At 42.2% G+C, this 23,127-nt stretch overlaps 1 protein-coding gene across 18 annotated transcripts in view; it reads right to left on the reverse strand.

Annotated features, from left to right (window-relative positions):
• STARD13 (StAR related lipid transfer domain containing 13) overlaps window positions 1–23,127 on the reverse strand; it is a 512,485-nt gene that overhangs the window by 218,806 nt on the left and 270,552 nt on the right. For 2 of the 18 annotated variants that reach the window (XM_084981486.1, XM_084981481.1), the window contains exons 1-2: window positions 1,201–1,559; window positions 2–94 (exon numbers count right to left, since the gene is read on the reverse strand). The exons of 13 other annotated variants lie outside the window; for them this stretch is intronic. Coding sequence is in view for 2 of the 5 variants with exons in the window: in XM_084981462.1 (XP_084837588.1) it covers window positions 1,201–1,825 (625 nt within the window). In the remaining 3 variants the exon portion in view is untranslated. Of the gene's footprint in view, window position 1; window positions 95–1,200; window positions 3,262–23,127 lie in introns of those variants that run through there. 3 more of the 18 variants (XR_014819178.1, XM_084981462.1, XM_021065185.2) reach the window with 2 other exon arrangements.

The raw sequence follows: 23,127 nt of genomic DNA on the forward strand, positions 1-23,127 counted from the left end.
CCCTTGGCATCCCTGCCCTCTGTCCAGGTTTCACACCTTCTTCTTCTCTAGACCTCTCTTCCGCCCCTGTAGTCACTGGCCCACTCAGAAGATACTGTTGGAGAGACAGGAGGCAAGAAGATCCAGACGCTAGACTCATGGTCAGCTCAGGGGCCCTTCCCTCCACACTTCCCCCACTTCCAGAAACATCCTCCACACCTAACACTTGGGAGAAGCAGTCCTAAATCCTACTCTGCCAGTGAGCTGTGCTGTGCAGTGGGGCCACCTCCCCTTATTGTGACAGGTATGCTGCGGTGACTAACCCCACCTAATGTTCCCAGCATGGGCTCTGAGGAGCCTCAGACCACTGACTGCTTTCCTGGTCCTGCCAGAAAGTAGTTCCAAGGAGCACGCACAGAAGAAGGACCGCAGCCAGGAGGATGAGGGAGGTGCTAAGGAAGGGACTGGCCTTCTGACCTAAGCAAGGATTCTTAAGGACCTCTGAGCTCAGAATAATCAATCACCTCTTCTCTTCCTCTGATTCGCCAGCGATGGATTACAAAAGGGAGGCCTATCTTTTGCAGTCTCTAAGTGAGGAGAGTCTGATCCACAGCTGGCAAGGGTTGTGGGCAGCTACCTACAGGCACCAACTGTCCACCTGTCTTTCCCCAAATCCTCCCCTCCTGCCCCTACAAACATCTGGTCTCCCAGAGCTCAGGATACGCTCCCTAGTCTTGTTTTGACCTCCCCCCCCCCCCACCACACACACACACACACACAAGCAGTGGACACATCCCTTGTGGAAAAGGAGAAGTTGGGAGAGGGACTGACCTCCCAAAAGGCCAGCTGGGCTGGCCACTCATTCATTCATCGGGCTGGGGTGGGGCGGATGGCGGCGGAGCGGGGGCCAGGCCACCCTAAGGACACGGCCAGGTAACCCCGCGCGGGCTCCCGCCCCGCGTGCAGCGGCCCGCGGCTGTCAGAGCGCACGGGGTGGAGCCCACACCCACCCGGCTTCTGCGCGGGGAAAGCGGCGAGCCTGACGCTCCCGCCCGCCCGGCAAGGGTGGTGTGAGCAGCCTCCTCCGCCCAACCGCAGACTAGGAAAACCCGAGCTGCCCAAAGCGGGGCCGGGGCCGGGGCCGGGGGCCGGGGGCCAGGGCGGGCAACCCGGCCGGCGCCTCCTCCCGCCCCCGCGGTTCTGCGTCTCCGGGGCACCGACCTGCCAGCCGCCTCTCCCGGACGTTCTTCCACAGCCGATCCCAGGCTCTGGCCGTGGAGTCCCGCAGCTGCTCACTGATTGACCTCCTGAGCTGCGTTTGGAAGGGTTTCCGTTTGCCGGTCATTTTTGCTCCGTCCGCATAACGACCCGCGGGCGTGCCACCGTCACTCCCGCGTGGCCCGCAACTCAGACGCCCCGCGGCTCGAGACGCCAGATGCCGGATTCCCGCCCGGGGCCCGGGCCCCGCCGCGGGCGCGACATGGGTCCTCCGCCGTCCCGCGCGGGGGCCGGGATGCGCCGCCACGGAGCGCGCCGCGCAGGGGCCACCTCTGCGCTCCGTCAACTCCGCTACTCCTTTCCCACTTTGCCTCCGCTCCCTCCCCTCCCTTCTTCCCTCCCCCCTCACTCCGGGACGGTCCAGCGCCCCACTCCTTCCCCCAGAGAGCTCTCGCCCCCTCCCTCCTCCTCCTGCTGGGTCCGACGGCCCCCAATTACTGGGCGTCCACACCCCGCCCCCGCCACCCCGCTTTTCATTTTCCCTCAGACACAGGGGCTGTACCCTCGTCCTCCCATTTCTTGATATTTGCCATTTTTCACTCTGAGAAACCGCCACCATCCCAACCATTACAAAAATTTAAAACTGTGCCACAGCTGGTGCCGAAATAACTCATCACAGTTTTCCCGAGTTCAAGTCACTTGAAATCGGCTCCTCCGTCTGGCTGACATTCTTTTGGAGTTAGATACTGGTGCTCTCGTATTATATGTCAGTCTTTCCCGGTTTCCTCAGTGAAATGATTACCTGGCTGCAAGCTACAATCACATTGATTTGTTCATTGCATAGCTTTGAGTCTAGAGGAAAATAACTTGTAAATATTAAGGTCAAACCGTGAGGAACCCGCGTAAAATAGATTCACATATTCTGGTAAAGCATTCGAATAGGTATGCAGTTTAAAAAGTAGATACTATGAGGAAGTGAAATGTGAAAATAAAAGAATTTGGAGGGAGTTTAACCAATAACATGACGTAGGCTTATAATTAGAAAGCAACCCTGATTCCTTCAGGTAAGAGGGAGGAAATACACTGGCTCTTTAAGAAATACCTGAGGAGGCGGTGGGGTCCGGCTCATTTCCCTGGGCTCTCAAACTTTACCCCAAAGGTGAAGACAGTACTAGCTCAGGCCTCAGAGTGTCCTGTTATTCTTAAGGCTTTGCTTTTAAAGGGCTTGGAGGACCTTAGAGAAAGTAATTTTGACCATGTTTGATGTCACTCCATGATGTGATGAGTTGATGTCATACGTCTCAAGCTTGGCTAGGGAACTTGAAGTATTTCAAAAGGGAATTTCCGAATTATTTAAACAGTAAAATGGCTTGAATATCATTTCTTCTTCATTGTCTTTGTACCAGGCTGCTAAATAACCCAAGTTTAGTTAGCTGTCTTCTATTTTTTATTTAATTTCAGGTGCCCCATGTAAAGTTTAACAATTCAAGAAAGTTCTTCAGTCCTCTGTTATATAAATTGTTCTTGACGTAAGGAGTGGAAGTTAACAGCCACCTGAAGTATCCCCTCTACCATTCTACATTTTTGGTAAACATTCCCTCTACTAGCTTGTATTGTTAGTAGAAAGTGTGTGTGGGGGGGGATAATGATGGTAAAAACCATCTTTATTATTTTATTTTGTTATTTCAAGTATTCAAAAATGGTCACTAGTGAAACACTCAGAATGAGCTAGAAAGTAATGGTTGGTTTTTTTTTTTTTTTTTTTTTTTTTTTTGGTGCCAAACTGCTAAACCTTTGAAATTGTCAGTTATGAAGCAATAAGTCATGGATCAGAAGTGGACTTGAAACTACGGCAGCCAGTTACAGACTAACCCAGATTGCTTTCTGGACCCCTGCCAAATACCCTTTTGATTACCTCCTGTTTTGTATGCATGCAGTGGTAAGGAAGTGCTCTACAAGAAGCACGATTTGTGTTATCTTAAAGTGACTGCTGTACGGTGTAACGACAAAACGTTTCACAGTTGCATTCCCAGGAAAGCCATGTATTTAGCTTAAAAAAAAAAAGATCTCTAATCGAATCAAACAGAGGCAGTAATTGTAACATTATATGCCCAGGAATAGAACATTACAAGGAACAGTCCGGCTATTTCGCTTATCATTTAGCTCTAAAATCCAGGGCCCCTAATACGTTCCATTTTAATACGTTTTATATCCAGATGTCAAGGGTTAGGGGTTTTCCTTAAATGACTAATTTGAAGATAAATTCTGGCTTTGCAAGTTTGTTTCGTTCTGGCTGTTGAAGGGTCCATGAATTCAGGACTGTCCAAGGGAAGCCAGATGAAAGACTGGAATGATTTGCCCAGAACAGGTGCCACACAGCACAGCACAGCTCTCTCTGCCTGCCTGGCTGCTGGCACTGCTGGAGGAAGTTTTACAGCTGTGCGGATGCAGCCGCCACAAATGCAAAGGTTCTAAACTTAAGGGGCTACTTAGAGACTTTTATAGAGGCCCTTGGCATCCACTCCCATTTCTCAGGAGCCCTATTTCCAAGCTGAACCTTAAGTAAGACCCCTCGTGGATTACCCTCCCCTCTGGGGTCTTCCCCTTGAGCAGACAACAGTACCACCTACTTCACAGAAGAGAAATCAGGCAGCTCCTCATCCCATTACCTTCTTACTTACTCCCTTCCCTCCCAGTACATGAAAGAGGTATCTCTCTTCCTACCTAAGATTTGGTCCTTGACCTGTGCTCTGCTTAGTATCTTTTCTTGTTCCTACAAGGACTTGGCTACATCAGTTATTTCCTCTGACTCCTACACTCTCAAACCCCTCCCTCTCCATGGGCTTGACCTTCACATCTGGAGCTTTTTAAAACCACACCCAAACCAAAACAATAACCATAACAAAGCACACTGCCTCTACCCATATCTCTTGGAAAAGAAGTACTGCCTTAACACAGCGATCTGGATGCCCACACTAACTCACTGAAGCCAGTCTTGGCAAGGTCACCAATAACTGCCTGGTGGCTACAGCTAATGCATGTTTCCAGTTGTTCTTACTCTTTCTGGGGCATGTGGACGATGGGACACTGTGGACCATTCCCTTCCTCTTGACACCGCCTTGTCTTGTGGTTGTCAGGCTCCACTTCCCCTGGTCTCCTCCATCTCACACTGTGCCCCACGCAGCCACGGGGTTTGTCTTCAGAGCCCCGGTTCCACCAGCTCAATGTATGTATTCCCTGGGTTTCAGTTCTCAGCCCTACCCCCACTTTTTCCTCTGCCTCAGTGTCTCCGGGTGATTATATTCCTTTCTTTGGTTTCAACCCTCACCTCTGAAGGCTGAGGCTGTGGCTGGAAGCAGAGCCAAGTTTGACTCTGGGCATGTTTTGGTCCCTGAGTGCTCCCTACCTATAGGGCTGTATTGTGGTTTTTTTTAAATGTAATCATTTCCAAGAAAGGATTTAACCAATGGTACCATGCTGCTGCCCAGTCATTATCGCTATCACATTGCTCTCCTATCCCAAATCTTTCCTGAGCCCCCTCGGAGGGGCCTTTTCTGACACCCTATCTAAATAACCCATTACTCCCGTTCATGGTATGCAGCTTGATTTTCTTGATAGCACTTATTACTTCTGGATATTCTCATTTGTTTCCTTGTTTGTGGTCTGTCTCCAAAGCAAACCTTGAGCAACGTGAGGTTGAGGCCTTGTCCGTCTGATTCATCAGCACGTCCTCAGTACCTAGAACAGCCCCTGACAGTTGCGCTCAGTAAAAACTTGCAGAATAAATGACTGGTTTTTCTCTGATGCTACATGCTGTTTACTTTACTAATGGATATTTCTGAAAGTTTCCCTCTAAACCGACTCTTCCATCTCTATTTCCTGCAGTCACCAAGTGATGCTACTACCCTCCCTTCCAGTGTCAAGAGAGAATCTAGAAGACATTTCAGACTCCCAAAGTCTTTCTATAGCCTCGTCTTTCTCGATCTCTCCATCCTCACGGTAACTCGTTTAGTTCAAGTTTTCCTGACCTTCAGCACAGTGAGCGTCACATTAGAAGGTTACTCCTCTCACTCAGTTCTGTATCTGTCTGTATACCTTCCTTCTACTTGAATACCTTTCCTCTGATTCTTTTCTTCACTCATCCTTTGAGATTCAACTCAGATGTCACCTCCTCCTGGAAGCCTCCCACAAATCCCAGTGGCTGGAGTGTTCCTCCTCTTTTGTGTTCCTACAGTACCTTGGGCCCATCTCCAGAGAGCACTTATCACAGAGCACCGTGGGCACTCGTCTGCTTTCCTCTCAGCCTCGCCACCAGCCCTGAGTTCCTCTAGCATGGCTAGTACTATTATTTCTGAATCACCTGCACCTGTGGTTTTCAATGAACAGCACATAAAGGATCATATACCGACTAAGTGAATATTCCATTAAAGGTTTTTATTTTGATTTTTTAAGATCTTTTTTGGCCAGGCCCTCGGCATGCAGAAGTTCCCTGATCAGGGATCGAACTCGCACCACAGCAGTGACCTGAGCCATTGCAATGAAAACATCGATCCTTCACCTGCTGCACCACATGGGAGCTCCATCCGTGATAGTTTCGGATGGCTGATTATTACTAGAGTCTGCTCCTTAGTATAAATGTGAACTTCATGTTTGTGGCATCATTAATTATCACTATTTGTATAAAGTTTATTAATTTTAAGTAATACATATTGATGGTTACAGATTTTTAAACATAGAAAAGTATGAATAGAAACATTAAAATCACCTGTAATATTACCAGGAAGAAAGAGCCGATAATATATATATATATTTTTAATCTTTTGTCCTTTTAGGGCTGCACTTGTGGCACATGGAGGTTCCCAGACTAGGGGTCTAATCAGAGCTATAGTCGTCAGCTTACACCACAGCCACAACAACGCCAGATTCGAGCAGCATCTGCGACCTACACCACAGCTCATGGCAACACCAGATCCTTAACCTCCTGAGCGAGGCCAGGGATCGAACCTACGATGTCATGGTTCCCAGCCAGATATGTTTCCACGGCGCCACCAGGGGAACTCCAAGAGCTGATAATATTTGAAAATTATTCTTTTAGCATTTTTCTTTACACTTGAAAAAAATCAGAATAATTTTTATACTTTTCAAAATGTTATTCTGAAAATTTTCTCACTTAGCACTAGATTGCGAGTATTTTCCCAATTTACTGTTGTCTTTTAAAATATAGTTTTTAGGGAGTTCCCGTCGTGGCGCAGTGGTTAACGAATCTGACTAGGAACCATGAGGTTGCGGGTTCGGTCCCTGCCCTTGCTCAGTGGGTTAACGATCCGGCGTTGCTGTGAGCTGTGGTGTAGGTCACAGACACGGCTTGGATCTCACGTTGCTGTGGCTCTGGTGTAGGCCGGTGGCTACAGCTCCAATTGGACCCCTAGCCTGGGAACCTCCATATGCCGTGGGAGCGGCCCAAGAAATAGCAAAAAGACAAAATATATATATACATATATATATATATATATATATAGTTTTTAAAGAATATATAAAATTCCATTGGCTAAATTGGGTTGGGATGATTGTTGTACAACTATAAATAAAATTCATTTTAAAAATTCCATTGGCTAGATCTACCATAATTTATTTTAAAACTTTCATAATTTTGGATATTTCATTTCAAATTTCTGAAATTAACAAATGATATTATCAGCAACTTTGGCAAATGGAAAAAAGACTTTTTTCCTTTGTCCTTCTCTTAACACTGTATGATTAGACCCATCACCACTGTCACCTTCAACCACAAGTAATAAGCAGGACCTGCCACTCACCCATCTATACACATGAAGCCGGTATCTCTGAATTTTCACTTCTTATCTTTTCTATACCCCTCCATGTTCAACTCATCTGTGCCATCTCCCGTTACGCTTAAGAATGGAGAACATTCCGCTGCCCACTTTTTGAGTATTTGCTTGTCAGAAGCCTTTACTTTAGAAAAATACCCAATTTCTAGCTATCCCAAGCCTGCAATCTTTTGCCAGGAGCTTAGGGTCACCGGTCATTATGCCATGGTTTTCAGCTTTACTGTAGGAAATTTCCCTCCTTGCTGTAACCCCTGCCCCTCACGCCCGTCACCATTGCAAGCCTGAAGGGTGACAGCTCACCAGGATTCTTTTCTGCATGTTCCCTCCCCAAGAGAGAGGGGACGTAGCCACCATTCCGTCCATGCTCCCTGCAGGCTGCACTTCAGGTCTTGTTGTTGGAGATTCTGAAAGGAAATCTCACAGGATATATTTTCTCATAAAAAGTGTTTCCATACATTCTGGAGAAGCTGGCTTTCCCTGCTGGGTCCTGAGCACACAGTCTCCAATTTGTGCTTGTCCCACTGAGTGTGACTTACTGCCCCATTGCTGTGCTCAGAATCTGCCAAGCTTCTAATGCTAAGAGTTTTCATGGCTTTGGGGGTTTTATTCTGTTAATTAAAATATCACTGGGCTCCACACTTTTGTGGAAGACTTATTTAGTATTAGCTGTAAGCTCTGTGTTGCCAACCAGTATCTTTGGCCGTGTTCAGTATTTTCCTGATGTAACCTGGTAAATGCCTGAAATCTTCAGGCTTAATGTCATATCATACTATCTCACTGACTTCACAAATATGGTGATTCTTTTTTGTATTTTTCATGGACACTTTTGCGGACCATCGTGACACCTGTCTATGGGATATTTTGTGTTTGCTTATCTCTGTTTATTGCCCAACTTGCTCCTCCACGTATTGGAAATTCCAGGAAAGCATGGAACAAAGTAGGCCTGGAGTCTGGAACAAAGTAGGCCCTCAATGAATGCAAGTGATGAATGAATAAATAATACAGCATTTGACAAGAAAGCTCATGCCATGACTAGAAATTGTAAATGATACCTGGTGCTGTCCTGTCTCTTCTGGAGAACTTACTTCTTTCAACTCACAACTGTTTGTCTCCAGCTTCACACCCCTCCTCCCAACCCGCCCCAAGGACACACCCTTGACTGAGTCACCATCCACAATGCCAGCTTCCAAAATGAAACTGTATCTCAGCTTCTAGAAACATCTTGTGTTCTTCCAGCATCCCTCACTCTGGTCTCATAATATTGGTTTTTGCTTTTCCTTTACTTAATCTTTCTCCTTGGTTTCACTCCTTTCTAAGCCTTGGGTTAAGCACCATGAGCCAGTCTTCAGCCACTTTCTCATTACACACACACACACACACACACACACACAGAGCTATTTCAGTCCCTAGTTATTTCATGCCTGTCTGGCAAAATCCTATATCCACTCTTATATCCAGGCCATCTCAGTCTGTCAATGAAATCCCGGAACTGCCCGACAGGTGATAGAATGCTGATGGAATGAGAGTCACCAGCAAAATTTTCACTGTGTCTCTAGCTGAATCTTGTTTCTGTTCTCCACAGGGGCTGTCTCAAAACTCACCACTTTGCTCAGAGTCTGGACACACTTAAAATATTTTTAAATTTTATCGTGATAAAATACACGTAATATTTATCATTTAACTCTTTGCAAGTAAACAATTCAATGGCATTAAATACATTCACAGTGTTGTGTAAATATCATGACTTTTTATACAATACTTTTTCTTAATCACCAATAAAAGCATTGCACTCATAAATGACACCTCTCTTGGGTTCCGTTCTGGCTCAGCAGTAAACAAACCTGACTAGTATCCATTAGAACACGGGTTTGATTCCTGGCCTCTCTCAGTGGGTTAAGGATCCAGTGTTACCATGAGCTGTGATGTAGGTTGCAGGCAAGCCTGAGATCCCGTGTTGTTGCGGCTGTGGTATAGGCTTGTAGCTGCAGTTCCAATTCAACTCCTAGCCTAGGAACTTCCATATGCTGAGGGTGTGACCCTAAAAAGACAAAAATAAACAACAACTCTCTTTAGCCTCCTGCCTCTAGGCCCTGGCTTACCTTCATTCTACTATCTGTCTTTATGAGTTTTCTTCTAGGTACCTCACTTAAGCCGTGCACACTTTTTTCCCTCTCACCCTCATGCAAATACAGAGAAGGAAAATGGAAGCTCCTTGAATGCACACATCCTCTGGCCTCAGGTCCTTTGCACTAGCTCCTCCTGCCTGGACACATGGGCTCTTCCTCTTTGCAGACATACCTAAGCTCCACAGAGTAACTGTTTCCTGCCCCCACTGGACTGTGATCCCTTGAGAGTATCCCCAGTACGGAATACAGTGCCCAATACATGATGAGTGCTCAGTATATATTTATTGAATGCATATGAATTGGTAATTGGGGCTATAAAGTGGGCTAGAGAAATCTGGGTGTGCCCATGTGTTATCCACTTGAATTGCTGAACTATTTAGCATTAATCCATTAAAAAGATAGAACCTGACACATATGCCCACAAACATATGGGTGTTAAATCACAACTGAAAAAAGAACCAAGAATGACAGGATATTTAATAATAGTAGTAGTAATAAATTATGGGTGACTGTCGTTAACTATTTTAGAATATTTAATCTGATTAATTAATTAAGCTCCCTCTCCCAATCTGCATTTTACACTTGAGAAAACTAAACTTGTCATAATTTAACATCCTCCCTCCACCCAAACTAGGATTGGCATCTAAAGTTTTCTCTGTCAAAATTTAAGTGCAGAGGCATCAGTATCATAGATATGCAAAAGAAAGGAATTAGTTTATCCTTAATATATAACAATGTTCTGTGAATTTAACATGCAAGATAAATAAGTGACTTTCTAAATAGGAATACAATATTGAAAAACAAAAAAATTAATTAATGCCCCACCTACTGGAAAATACAATGTTCTGGTGGATAAAGTGTATGTGTTTTTTTCCATCATTTATTTATATATGTTTTTTTTTTTTCCCTACTGTATGTGGTTTTAAAGAATAAAACCGTGGTTAAGAAAAAGAAAGAGGAGTTCCTGTCGTGGCGCAGTGGTTAACGAATATGACTAGGAACCATGAGGTTTCGGGTTTGATCCCTGCCCTTGCTCAGTGGGTTAACGATCCGGCGTTGCCGTGAGCTGTGGTGTAGGTTGCAGACGTGGCTCGGATCCCGTGTTGCTGTGGCTCTGGTGTAGGCCAGCAGCTACAGCTCCGATTCGACCCCTAGCCTGGGAACCTCCATATGCTGCGGGAGCGGCCCAAGAAATGGCAAAAAGACAAAAAAAAAAAAAAAAAAAAAAAAAAAAAAAAAAAAAAGAGGAGAAAAAAACTGTAGGATGTGGATAAGGGCAGGAGGACAGAAGTTAAATGAAATCAGAAGGAACAGAAAGGGACACTAATACAACATAGCAAAGTGGTGGGGTAAGAGGAGCTACTGGAAATTAATCTGAAAGAGGCAACTGAAAGAGGTAAAAACTCTAGAGTGAGACCCATTTGGTCACCTTCCACTTTAGTGTGAGGTAATCACGAAACAAACTGATTTAGGCTCAACTGAGCCTCAAGCAGGAAAGGACTCTGGTTCCCTGGAGAGTGAGAAGGGCAACTGAAAGGAATAGAAGAGGGTCTCAGCTGTTGGACCAAACAAACGTCCATAGGCTCAAAGGATTCTACGGGAGAATTTGGAGAGTAGCAAGAATTGGGAAGTGGAGGTGCTGGAAAGGACTGTTCAGAGCCTTCAAGCTGGGAAAGGGGCACTAAGCAAAGTAAAACTACTCTTCTGATGCACATCAGCCATGTACAGCCAGTGTCTGGTGTCCGGAATTTCAGTGACAGGATGAAACTGTGCACTAGAACATCTCTGAATGCTGGGTGACAGCAGTTAGGGCTGGAGATGGGAGCCCTGCCAGAGAAGTTAAGGCAGAGGTGCAAGGCTGGAGACTCTCCCCAACTCGACCCTTAGTAAACACAAGATTTTCTAGCAGACACAATGTCATCAAAGGGGCTTCTTAGATGCATCATGGGAGAGTTAAATACAAAATGCAATACCTTGGCTTTCAAAACCTTGAAAAATAATGTTTTCAGGAACCCTCGCTAATGAAGTATTTACTGCAGGTCAGGGGTCTGACCAAGAAAGCATTTTGCTCATTCGTTTTCTTTTCTTTCCTTCTTTTCTTCCTTTCCTTTCCTTTCCCTCTCTCTCTCTTTCTTTTTGTCTTTTTAGGGCCACACCCATGGCATATGGAAGTTCCCAGGCTAGGGACCAAATCGGAGCTATAGCTTCTGGCCTATGCCGCAGCCACTGCCACGTAGCATCTGAGCTGCATCTGTGACCTATACCACAGCTCATGGCAACTTGGGATCCTTAATCCATTGAGTTAGGCCAGGGACCAAACCCGGGTCCTTATGGATGCTATTTGGGTTTGTCACCACTGGGCCATTATGGGAACTCCTCATTATACTTTTCTTGGTATAACTATTAAACATAATAATTTTCCCTCGAGACATTAATTATCCCTGCTCACAAATCCCTTCTGCTAATTTTCTATTTTTTCTTTAATTGGTTGATTTTATTTTATTTTTGCCACCTTCGCAGACTTAAATAACACCTTCATTAAGAAATTAATGCCACACTATAAAATTCACCCAACAATTGCTTTATTTTAAGCAAGTGTGTTCTTAATACTATTAGTTGGAGACTTCTATTGTAGGACTCTATGGCTTTCCCCCATGTACAGTATTGTAGATACAGAATAGTGTGAACTTGTTCAATAAGCAAATGCACATATAAATTTTTTTTTCTCTTTAGAGCCACACCTGCAGCATATGGAAGTTTCCAGGATGGGGTCGATTCGGCGCTGTAGCTGCTGGCCTACACCACACTCATAGCAATGTGGGATCCAAGCCACCTCTATAACCTGCACCATAGCTCAGGGCAACACCGGATCCCCCACCTACTGAGTGAGGCCAGGGATTGAACCCATATCCTCATGGTACTAGTCAGATTCGTTTCCACTGTGTCACAATAGGAACTCCCCACAGATAATTTATAGGTGTACATCCCTTGGCTATGATTGTTAAAAAAAGCTTATAAATCATATTTCCTAGTATTATATTAGAGTTATCTTAGGAAAGACAGGATAAAGGAGAGAGCCCTGCCACAGATACTGGAGGGATTTAACAAATACTTGTGAGACTGATAAATATGTTTGTTCTTGGGTTTACAGGGTTTCCCTGCGATTAATCTGGACACAATGAATCCTTGGAGCAGGGTTATATCCCAAACTTGTCCTTCATTCTTCCAAAGCAAAATTTCTTAGAAATAACCATTTTAATGTCTGTGTTCCTAACCTTAGCTCTCGTAATATTTCTATAAGGCCATAAAACCTAGCCATGCACCTGCTTTTGATTTTAGATTTCTATTTTCTCCTTTAAATTTCCTAAAGCACCTGTCTAACCAGCTAACCAAGCTTTCCTTCCTTCACCACCGTTCATTCCTGCCACATGACGCTGTTAGGTTTTTTCCTTAGTTCATTTAGCTTTTTAAACACCTGCAGTTCAACAACAAGGATAGCATTGTCTGGCTATTTCACTTAGCAATGAGTTGATTTACTTGTCAAGATAAACTTCACTGTACATATTATTGGTTCTCTGGATTAATGCCTTATAAAACAGCACATTTGCACTGTTCTAAGCCCTTCATAAGCATTAAACACTGATTTCATTTGATAGGCCAGATAGTATATCAACATCTAGTGAAAGGAGCTTATTGCCAGGGGTACAAAGATGATCTATTATGAAAGAAAACCTTGTGGATTGAAGTTAGATGTTTATTTGTTATAAGAGATCTTTAGCAGTTATGACAAGTTATCCACGTCCTATAAAAGAATACTATATAGGTATTTAGTAGTCCAAGTTTGCTTTCAAAATACATTAAAATAAATATATAGATAAATGATTAATGACAGCATCAACAGCATGCACACTCATCGCCCTTCTGTCATCATGCAGATAAATATATCAAGAAAATGGGAAATGTGTAGAATTTTCATCAGGTCAGAGATGCACTGTATCATAGTCCAAATGATTTAATTTTTTTGTCATTATTCTTTTACAAAATGTATGCTAGACATAAAAAAGAGTGTTTTCAGCTGTTTCTGGATCTTCTTTTAATTTATTTCTAATAAATTTCTAATAAAGTGTATATATAGATGTGTGTGTGTGTGTATATACACATAAATGTCTATATATATATATATGTGGGTAATAACTTCAAACTGAGATTTGAAACAGTTCTTTGCCTTAAACAGTTAACTAATAACAGCTGTTTCTGGATCTTCTTTTAATTTACTTCTAATAAATTTATTTATTTATTTTTTTTGTCTTTTTGTCTTTTGTTGTTGTTGTTGCTATTTCTTGGGCCGCTCCCACGGCATATGGAAGTTCCCAGGCTATGGGTTGAATCGGAGCTGTAGCCACCGGCCTACACCAGAGCCACAGCAACTCGGGATCCGAGCCGCGTCTGCAACCTACACCACAGCTCACAGCAACGCCGGATCGTTAACCCACTGAGCAAGGGCAGGGACCGAACCTGCAACCTCATGGTTCCTAGTCGGATTCGTTAACCACTGCGCCACGACGGGAACTCCTACTTCTAATAAATTTCTAATAAAGTATATATATGTGTGTGTGTGTGTATATATATGTATATACACACACATAAATGTCTATATATATATATATATGTATACGTGGGTAATAACTTCAAACTGAGATTTGAAACAGTTCTTTGCCTTAAACAGTTAACTAATGCCGTATAGAAGCTGGCTTCAATTAAATTCAGTCTAAGACAACTGTGACTTGGTTAGCTGCAATTGACAAAAAAGGTTACAATGATTTACTTCCCAACACTGAATAACTCTTAAAAAAAAAAAAGGAAGGACAAAAAATGTTTTTAACTAGTAAAAGCAATAATAATTCTTGCTTCAAACATTAAAAAACCATTCTTCATGATTTAATATCCATTTTCTTAAATCTTGAGTGCTGTGTTGTTAAATTTACTTTAATCTGTTCTATTTCGGCTTTCATCTTGGTACGAAAAGTATCCCAAGGTAAAAATGGCAGCTGGCCATGTATCTAATATGCTTTTACCTTATTGCGCATTGGGAACCAATGAAGAGATGATTTGGGGAAAAACTCCATTGTAACTCACAGCATTTTTCTCCTGCCAGTATTAAACATTTCAGTGGAATGTTTTCCAAGTTGAACTACATTTAAGAAGGTTCGTTGTGTTATGTGAATTGTAGAATGTAGTAATCTCTCACACTGTGGGTAGCTCCTAACTAATGCGCATCAATACAGATCTGTCATTGTCAGATATCTGACCACTTGGGAAAATGCCCAAAGCGCCGGGTAGCTGTGAGAACGCTCCTCCCGCTTCTGATAACAGGGCTTGTGCTTTCCTTCCCCTTCCTCCTTCCATCACTGCTGTCCTACTGCTTACGCCCTGTGTCTCCCCTGACTTCAAACACTTCTTATCTTAGGGGAGTAAACCCTCTGAGTAATCCTTTTCCCCACTTCCTCAAAGCACCCCTCCACCAACTCGTCCCTTAGTGTGTCCTGAGCAGAGTAATTTCTAACCAGTCCCCATCCCCTATCATGGTTTGGCTCCTATAATTTAGAAAAGCTCTTTCGATTAAGTGATATTTCTAAAAAGTGCAGACAAATCTTACGCCCACCCTCTTTGTATTCAAAGATTACGATTAGCATTCATTCAGTCACTCAACAAATACTTTGTTGAGTACATCATGTATACCAGGTTGGGCACATGGTACAACTGTTTTTCTCGAGGGGCTTTGGAAATAAAGAGAAATAGGGAGTTCCCTTCGTGGCTCAGTGGTTAACGAATCTGACTAGGATCCATGAGGATGCAGTTCAATCCCTGGCCTCTCTCAGTGGGTTAAGTATCCAGTCTCACTCAGTGAATTGAGGATCCAGTACTGCCGTGAGCTGTGGTGTAGGTCGAAGACTCGGCTTGGATCCCACATTGCTGTGGCTGTGGCTGTGGCTGTGGCTGTGGTGTAGGCCGGCAGATGTAGCTCCGATTCAACTCCCAGCCCGGGAACTTCCATATGCGGCGGCCATAAAAAGAAAAAGAAAAAAAAGAAAAAGAAAAAATGAAAGTTTAGGGGGAAACAATTTTATCCTTGTTTCCTGTTTTCTATTATATTATCAGGAAAATAACAACAAAATCATTTGAAAACCCCCAAGACTAGTAAACATTTATTGACTATCCACTATGCATGGCCTGGCTTGTGCTTGGCTCTGGAAAGAGGAACATTAAGTACAAAAGATGTTGTACCATGAAGGGTCTTAAACAAGAATGTGGACTAGGAGAGCTTTGAGGATGAGAAGGAGCTTTATGTCGTGGACAGATATAAGGTGATGGCTATGGACATGAGGGCAGTCAACCAAAACCAGAGCCAGAAGAGGCATCGTGAGCAGCCAGCCCAATGTTCAGTCTTCCAGGGACTTCCATAGGCAGGAGTGTCCAGCCTCCAACTAGACGGCCAATATTCCTTGTTAGAGATCTCATCACAGTCTGCCCCTTCCATCACCACAAACATCACCTGTTAGAATCTCTGACCAGCACCTTGGGGCCACAAGGTCCAGGCTTGGGAAGAGAGCAAGGCTGCCAGATTTAGTGAATAATAAGTGCAGGGTGTCCAGTTAAATTTGAATTTCAGATAAACAGCAAATAATTTTTACTAGAAATAGGTCCTATGTTTTGTCTGTTCTTGTACTGTTATTTATTTTATCTGGCAGTCCTAGAAATGGGATAATATTCTCAGTTCTGTTCACTCATCGGATGATGCAGACATCACTTCAGAAGTACTTTCTCCCACGTGTGGATTCTCAGCTTCTCAAAGCACTGAGACATTCAGCAGGTGTCTCTGTGGTTGTCTTTTTGTGCTGACACAGATGAAACCCTACCTAACCCTTGAATAGACTTTTCAAATACCCTGAAAAGTTGACATCTTTATTCCATTTCAGGGCACTTGATGTTAGCTACCAAATAAAATATGTATATAATGCCCACTCTAAAAGGCTTGTATGTAAATAAAAAACTTTCCTAATGGATACTTATTTATCTGTCCTGGGCAAAGTTTAATGGTCTGGAAACAAGTCTAATGGTTCAAGGCTAGAAAAGTCAACTTGGGACCATCTTTCCTGGGTACATATTTGTCTTCTGATCAACTGCCACTTGTTTTAGGCTTGTAAACAAAAAAGTATCTGAAACCTCATTTTTTCTTTGTTTAAAGAATGTGTGTCTGGTATATATTCATTTGCATAGACACACATAATATATATACATATTATATATAAACAGTAAATGTAAAAAAAATAGTTGTATAAAACTACAAACAGTAAATATTTGTTCAGTAAGTCAATAGATTCATAACCTTTTAATTTCTTTGGATACTTCTGATTTTACATTCAAAAGATCAGCTGTCAGGATAGCTCGGGTGACTGGAAATGGGTCTAAGCAATGGGATAGAGTACATGTTCACGGCCTTCATCTAAGATAATGGCTTTTGTCTTTTCCAGTCTAGCTCAGCTATTTGGTAGAATAAGTTGTAGCTTCTCTGTGTCTCTGCTTTCTTATCTGTATAATGGCAATAATAATGCCCTCTACCTCACAGACTATTGCAAAAATTAAATAAGGTCATATTTGTAAAGCATTTAGAGCAGGGTCTGGCACACACGATTGTCAATTACAAGGAATTCTGAGTTCCCGTTGTGGCTCAGGGGTTAATGAATCCGACCAGGAACCATGAAGTTTCAGGTTCGATCCCTGGCCTCGCTCAGTGGGTTAATAAATTGGAGTTGCCGTGAGCTGTGGTGTAGGTGGCAGATGTGGCTTGGATCCCGAGTTGCTGTGGCTCTGGCGTAGGCCAGCAGCTGCAGCTATGATTTGACCCCTAGCCCGGGAACCTCCATATGCTGCAAGAGTGGCCCCAGAAAAGACAAAAAAAAAAAAAAAATTACAAGGAATTCTTTCAAATTATTAGACTTGACCCTCCTAGAAGAGGAAATTAATTTCTGTATTTATGGGCCACTTTTCCTGAGTTTCCTACTTTGTCCTTCTTAGCTGGGTTTGGGAAATGGGGAAAAATGGTTTATATAGCATGATTAGTTTCAAAAGGACAGCAAGAAATTAATCTTCAGCAAAAATCTGCTACTATATCTTTAGTTGAATTTCAATTTCACCAGAACTTTCTCATTCTTAGCTGGATCTGGACAGTAGGAAACAATGTTTTTCAGATTATAATTAGTTTCAGCAACAAAAAAATTAATATACAGTGAAAACTTGCTAGTAGTACTATTTTTAAATGTCCTAGGATTTATTTTAGTCTTTATTACAATACGATTTCTTGAATTTTTGTGTAGTGTTCACATGCAGAACAAATTTATTAAAGAACATTAAGAAATGATTAAGAACATTAAGAAATAGTTTCCTCTAAAAACTGCCACAAGGTTTCGGATCAGTTCACACATCCTTAAATCACAGGGTATAAGCTGTGCTAACAGAATTCATACAGTGGCTCTTCCTCAGCAGAAGAATTTCACATCTGTCAGTTCTTTAATGTCAGTGCTTCTACCATCTGAGCAAAGAGAACTTTTGTAAAGCTAAGTCTTATCTCTCGTCACCTTCACCGGCATCTGAAATACTACAGAAAAGGTCAGCTTTTTTTTTTTTTTTCTCCATATATGCTTTGCTTAAACATCTGTGAAACATTACTTCTTCTCTGAAAAGCTGTTAAGAGGCTATGGCCATACCACCCGAATGCACCTGATCTCCTCTGAAGAGCTGTTAAGAAAGGTATCCTGGAGTTCCTGCCGTGGCGCAGTGGTTAACGAATCCGACTAGGAACCATGAGGTGGCGGGTTCGGTCCCTGCCCTTGCTCATTGGGTTAACGATCCGGTGTTGCTGTGAGCTGTGGTGTAGGTCGCAGACGTGGCTCGGATCCTGTGTTGCTGTGCCTCTGGCATAGGCTGGTGGCTACAGCTCCGATTCGACCCCTAGCCTGGGAACCTCCATATGCCAAGGGAGCGGCCCAAAGAAATAGCAAAAAAAAAAAAAAAAGAAAGGTATCCTCCTTGAACCTGCATACATATGGAGATAGCAACTATTATGTATTCAGACTGATGTCATTGGGAAGGTCACACTAGATAGAATTTTGTTACTTTGTCAAAAATATTTGCTATTTTTAGCATTCTTCAATAGTTAATGAAGGAACAACATGTAAATGCCAACGCCACAAATGGTTTGCTCTGATGAAAAAGGTTATCGAGAGGATTAACTGAAGGAAGGTGATATGCAAGAGGGAGCAGGACAGTGAAGTGAGATGCCAGGCCCTGAGTCTCATCCTGGCGCTGCCATTAGGAGCTATATAATATTAAGCCAGTCCTTTAAACTTACCACTTTCCATCTGCTTCTTCATTTGTAAAGTGAGAGAAACAGAACAGATCTCTGAGATCTCACTTCTGAAATTGTCATGATTTCGGGTACATGTTTGATACCCAAGACATAAACTCCTCCTTTGTAATTTAAGTGATTTAAATGATACCATATTGCTTTTATTCCAGAAGCGAAACTGGGAAAAGTAGTCATGAAGTTTATTTCTGCTTCAGTTCCAACTGAGTCTCAGATAAAGAGGCTGAAAACAATAGGTCTTGTCTCATGAACACCTGCCACGTTTGAGACCTAAGATATAACCAATCAGAGTAGGGAAAGTCCACAGATTCCCTGCTCTAACCCTCTATTCCTACAGCTCTCTTTTAATGTAAATAATGAGATAAATCTCTTCAAAACAGGTTGGTGAACAAGTCAATAGTAGTGTGGAAAGGGGCAGTGGTGATTTTAAAGCACTAAATATAAGCAGTCATAGAAATTATGTAGCCTTTCTGTATCTGAAAGATCATTTATCATAAACTCAGGGGTTTAGTAAATAGGATAAATAGAGAGTTATAATGAAAGGCTAAGTATGTCTCCGGTTAATTGTCTCCGGTTAACCATTATTAGTTCTCATTATGTTAATCCAATTGTCATTGAGTTATAGTTACTCGGTTATAATGTTTTGCACCAGGAATACTAAATACTTGACTCATGCCTTTGAAGCTGTTTCAAAATTCAGAATAAAAATGACCCCAGGAAGGCAATCTCGTAGGGCTTCTAAATGACCTTCTTTTGCCTGACCTTTTATTATAAAAAAATCAAGTAACCTTTTGTTGGGATGCTGTGCTAGTTACTCAAAGGAGTTTTATGTAAGCCTCTCAAATTTGAACCAACCAAAGCAATCAGAATTTCCATTAAGCAGTTCTACAGAGGGCATCCGATAAGAGCAGTACACAACCAATCTGACTCTACAGCCCAAAGCTAATTTGTGGTAGAAAGTTCTTGAACTGAAAATGAATCAGAGCAGAAAGACCAGAATGTGAGTAAGTCAAAGAATTGGAATTGTTAATAGAGTTATTATTAGCAGCTTTCTTGGCTTATAAATTAGCCGAGTAATGCAGTTCAGAAATGACGGAGAACCGGTCACTTCTTCCTACTTTACCCATCCTACAGATATTCACCAGCCTGTCCGGTTCACCACTGCCATACCAAGGATGCATCTGATTACACCAGGGCCAGCAGGAGGCAGGCTTCAGGGGACATTCTAAATTTTCATAAATGTCCTTACTTGCCTGAGAATTCATTCTTTCAGAGTTACTTTCTAGTTCCCAAATGTCTTCCATCATGGGACAGCCCCTAGCCAAAAACAGGAGTTTAAACTTTCATCTGATTGTCCCACAAATGTCTCATCTCTTTCTTGTCATATAACAGTAATTAATTTTCAAAGCCTCCCTATGGAAGTGTCAAAATTCTAAATCTAAGAACAATGATGGGGAATTTTCAGTTCTGAAGCTTCCTCTATATATTCTAGTAGAGTTTAAGTCTGAAAATGTTCACAATTATATTTGAAGTTCTCCAATTTCACTGGCTTTGTCAGAAATAATTTTAAAGCAAAGTTAATTTATATTTAATTTTATCATAAATTTAAGTGCAGTGATAAATAATTAATCATGCATCATTTATGAATTAAATTACATTTAAAATAGGAATATTGATCAGACACCCTTTGAAGACATGGTAGTACGATACAAAAACAATTTCTGTGTCAAAGAACACGATCAACGAAGTGAAAAGCAACCTATGGAATGGGAAAAATATTTGCAAATCATATTCTGATAAGTTAATATCAGAACATTAGGAATTTTCACAACTCAACAATAACAAAAAAACCCCAAACAACTTGATTTAAAAATGGACGAAGGACTTGAATAGACATTTCTCCAAAAAACATATACCAATGGTCAATAAGCACATGAAAAGATGTTCAGCTCACTAATTATCAGGGAACTGCATGTTAAAACCATAATTTCACCCCATCCCATTAGAATGACTATTATTAGGAACAAAATCCAGAAAATAACTAGTGTTAGTGAGGACATGGATAAATTGGAATCCTTGTGCAGGGCTGGTGGGGATATAAAATAGTACGGCTGCTATAGAAAACAGTTTTTAAAAGCCTCAAAAAATTAAAATTAAGAAAAGAATTACCATAGCAATTTTACTTCTGGGTATACTTGCCAAAGAATTAAAAGAAGGAACTCAAACTGATGTCTGTACAGTCGTGTTCATGGCAGCATCATGCACAATAACCGAAGATTGGAAGGAACGCATGCGCAATAACCAAAAGGTGGAAGCAATCCAGGTGTCCATCACCAAATGAATAAACAAAATATGGTCTGTACACACACTGGAAGATTATCCAACCTTAGAAAATTCTGATACATGCTACAACACAAATAAACCTTGAAGAAATTGTGCTGAGTGAAATAAGTCAGACACAAAAGGACGACTATCGTATGATTCCACCTATACGAGATACTTAAGAGTAGTCAAATTCAGAGACAGAATATAGAGTAGCGGCGGCCGGAGTTTTGGAGCAGAGGGGAACGAGAAGTTAATGTTCAATGGACAGGAGTTTCAGTTGGAATAATAAAAATGCTTTGGAAACAGATGGTAGTGGTGGTGGTACAACACTGTGAGTGTACTTAAATGCCACAGAACTACACACCTAAAGATGGTTAAAACTGCAAATTTTATGTTATATTTTATCACAATAAAAAAAAGAAATGGTCCCTGCCCATATCGAGCTTACAATATATTGAGGAAATGAGTGTGCATATAAAATTAGTACCTGGATGGAACATAAGTGGAATAATAAGGCAGGAGAAATTAAATACTATGGTGTTCAAAGAATGCAATGATAGTGTTGTTTCAGGAAAGGTTTTTATGGACTATGTAGTGGTTGGGGTTTACCTTTGGAAGATTTAATACAATTTCATTGAATACATAAGGTATGGGCAGGTAGCCTACAAAAAAGAGACCGGTATAAACTAAGCATGGACGTGAAAATCTTGGGATGTGATTTTAAAACTGTAATTCCTCACAGTTAGGTTAAAAGTACAGAGTAGTGCTTCTCACACTGTAATGTATATACAGACCACTCGGGAATCTTGCTAGAATATAGATTCTGATGCTACAGGTCTAATGGTAGGGTCCAACATTCTTCAGTTCTAATAAACTCCCAGGTGATGTCAACGGGGCTTTGAGTGGCTCAGGTCTTGGTCTTGAGTATATATGCCTACAAATGTAGATCAGTCCAAAGCTGAGGACTTTGAAAACCAAGAGTCTGTACTTCAGAATTAATGAAAAACCAATGGAACCCTTCTGGGTCAGGAAATCCTGTTATTGGAGCTGTTTTGGGAAGATTAACCTGTAATCCAAGTTTACGTAATGGGATTAGAATGGGCAAACACAGACACTGGAGAGACAGGTTTGGGGGGGGGGGTCAATGAGGCTTATTAGCAGTAATAGGCTACTAAGAGGCTATTAGTAGTAACCAGGTTAGATGTGGTGAAGCCTGAAACAGGCAGGTGGGAGTGAAGGTGTCAAGGGCAGACACAGTGGGGGGATAGTGCAAAGGCAGAAGTGTGTCTTGGTAGCTGACATGCAGAGGAATATACAAGGAGAAAAAGTTCAAAAAATGCTAATGATTGCAGTAAGTGTATAATCAGGTTTTCCCAAGACATTCCAAACTTATGACTGTCATCTGAGCATGATTATTAATAGTGGGCACTTCCACCCTTAGAATATCCTGGTTTTGGCATTAAATAATATAATCACCTTAGCTTTATGCCCAGGTGACTAACAGGATGTAGAGAGTTAGGCTGGTTTGTAGTAGTTAAAAATCAGGTGATGGAGTTCCCATTGTGGCTCAGTGGAAGTGAATCCAATGAGTACTATGAGGACGCAGGTTCAATCACTGGCCACACTCAGAGGGTCAGGGATCCTGCATTGCCGTGAGCTGCAGTGTAGGTTGCAGACGTGGCTGGGATTCCACACTGCTGTGACTGTGGTCTAGGCTGGCGGCTGCAGCTCTGATGTGAGCCCTAGCCTGGGAAACTCCATATGCTGCAAGTGCAGCCCTAAAAAGACAATCAATCAATCGATCAATCAACCAATCAAATTGGTTAGTATTTTTAAAAAATCAGGTGACATTCATTCATTTATTCAATATTTACCAAATGTCAACTACTTGCCAGGCATTGTTCTAAGTGCTGAGGAGACCTGAGTTTAAGTGAAAATGACAGCACCACAAGGCCTGTCCTCACAGAGTTTATGATCTTGTGGAGACTGACACATTCCAAAAGTGGGGGAGGAGGAGGAGATGGAAAGGAAGGAAGTTAAATGTGCCAGGGGCAGCATCCAGCACAGAATCAAGAATGAGGGGTTACAATTTGAAAGGGAGGTAGATGCAGGTTTAGATACGGTTATGGTTTAGACAAGAGTTGAGGAGCCCGTGGAGAAGCAGCCAGAGAGATGAAGAAGTTCTCAGGTGTAACAGAAGCCAGGG

This window comes from Sus scrofa, chromosome 11, assembly GCF_054392235.1.
Source record: "Sus scrofa isolate SSC_HxYL_T2T_F1_AM1 chromosome 11, Sscrofa_HxYL_maternal_Yorkshire_Landrace_v2.0, whole genome shotgun sequence".
NCBI lineage: Eukaryota > Metazoa > Chordata > Mammalia > Artiodactyla > Suidae > Sus > Sus scrofa.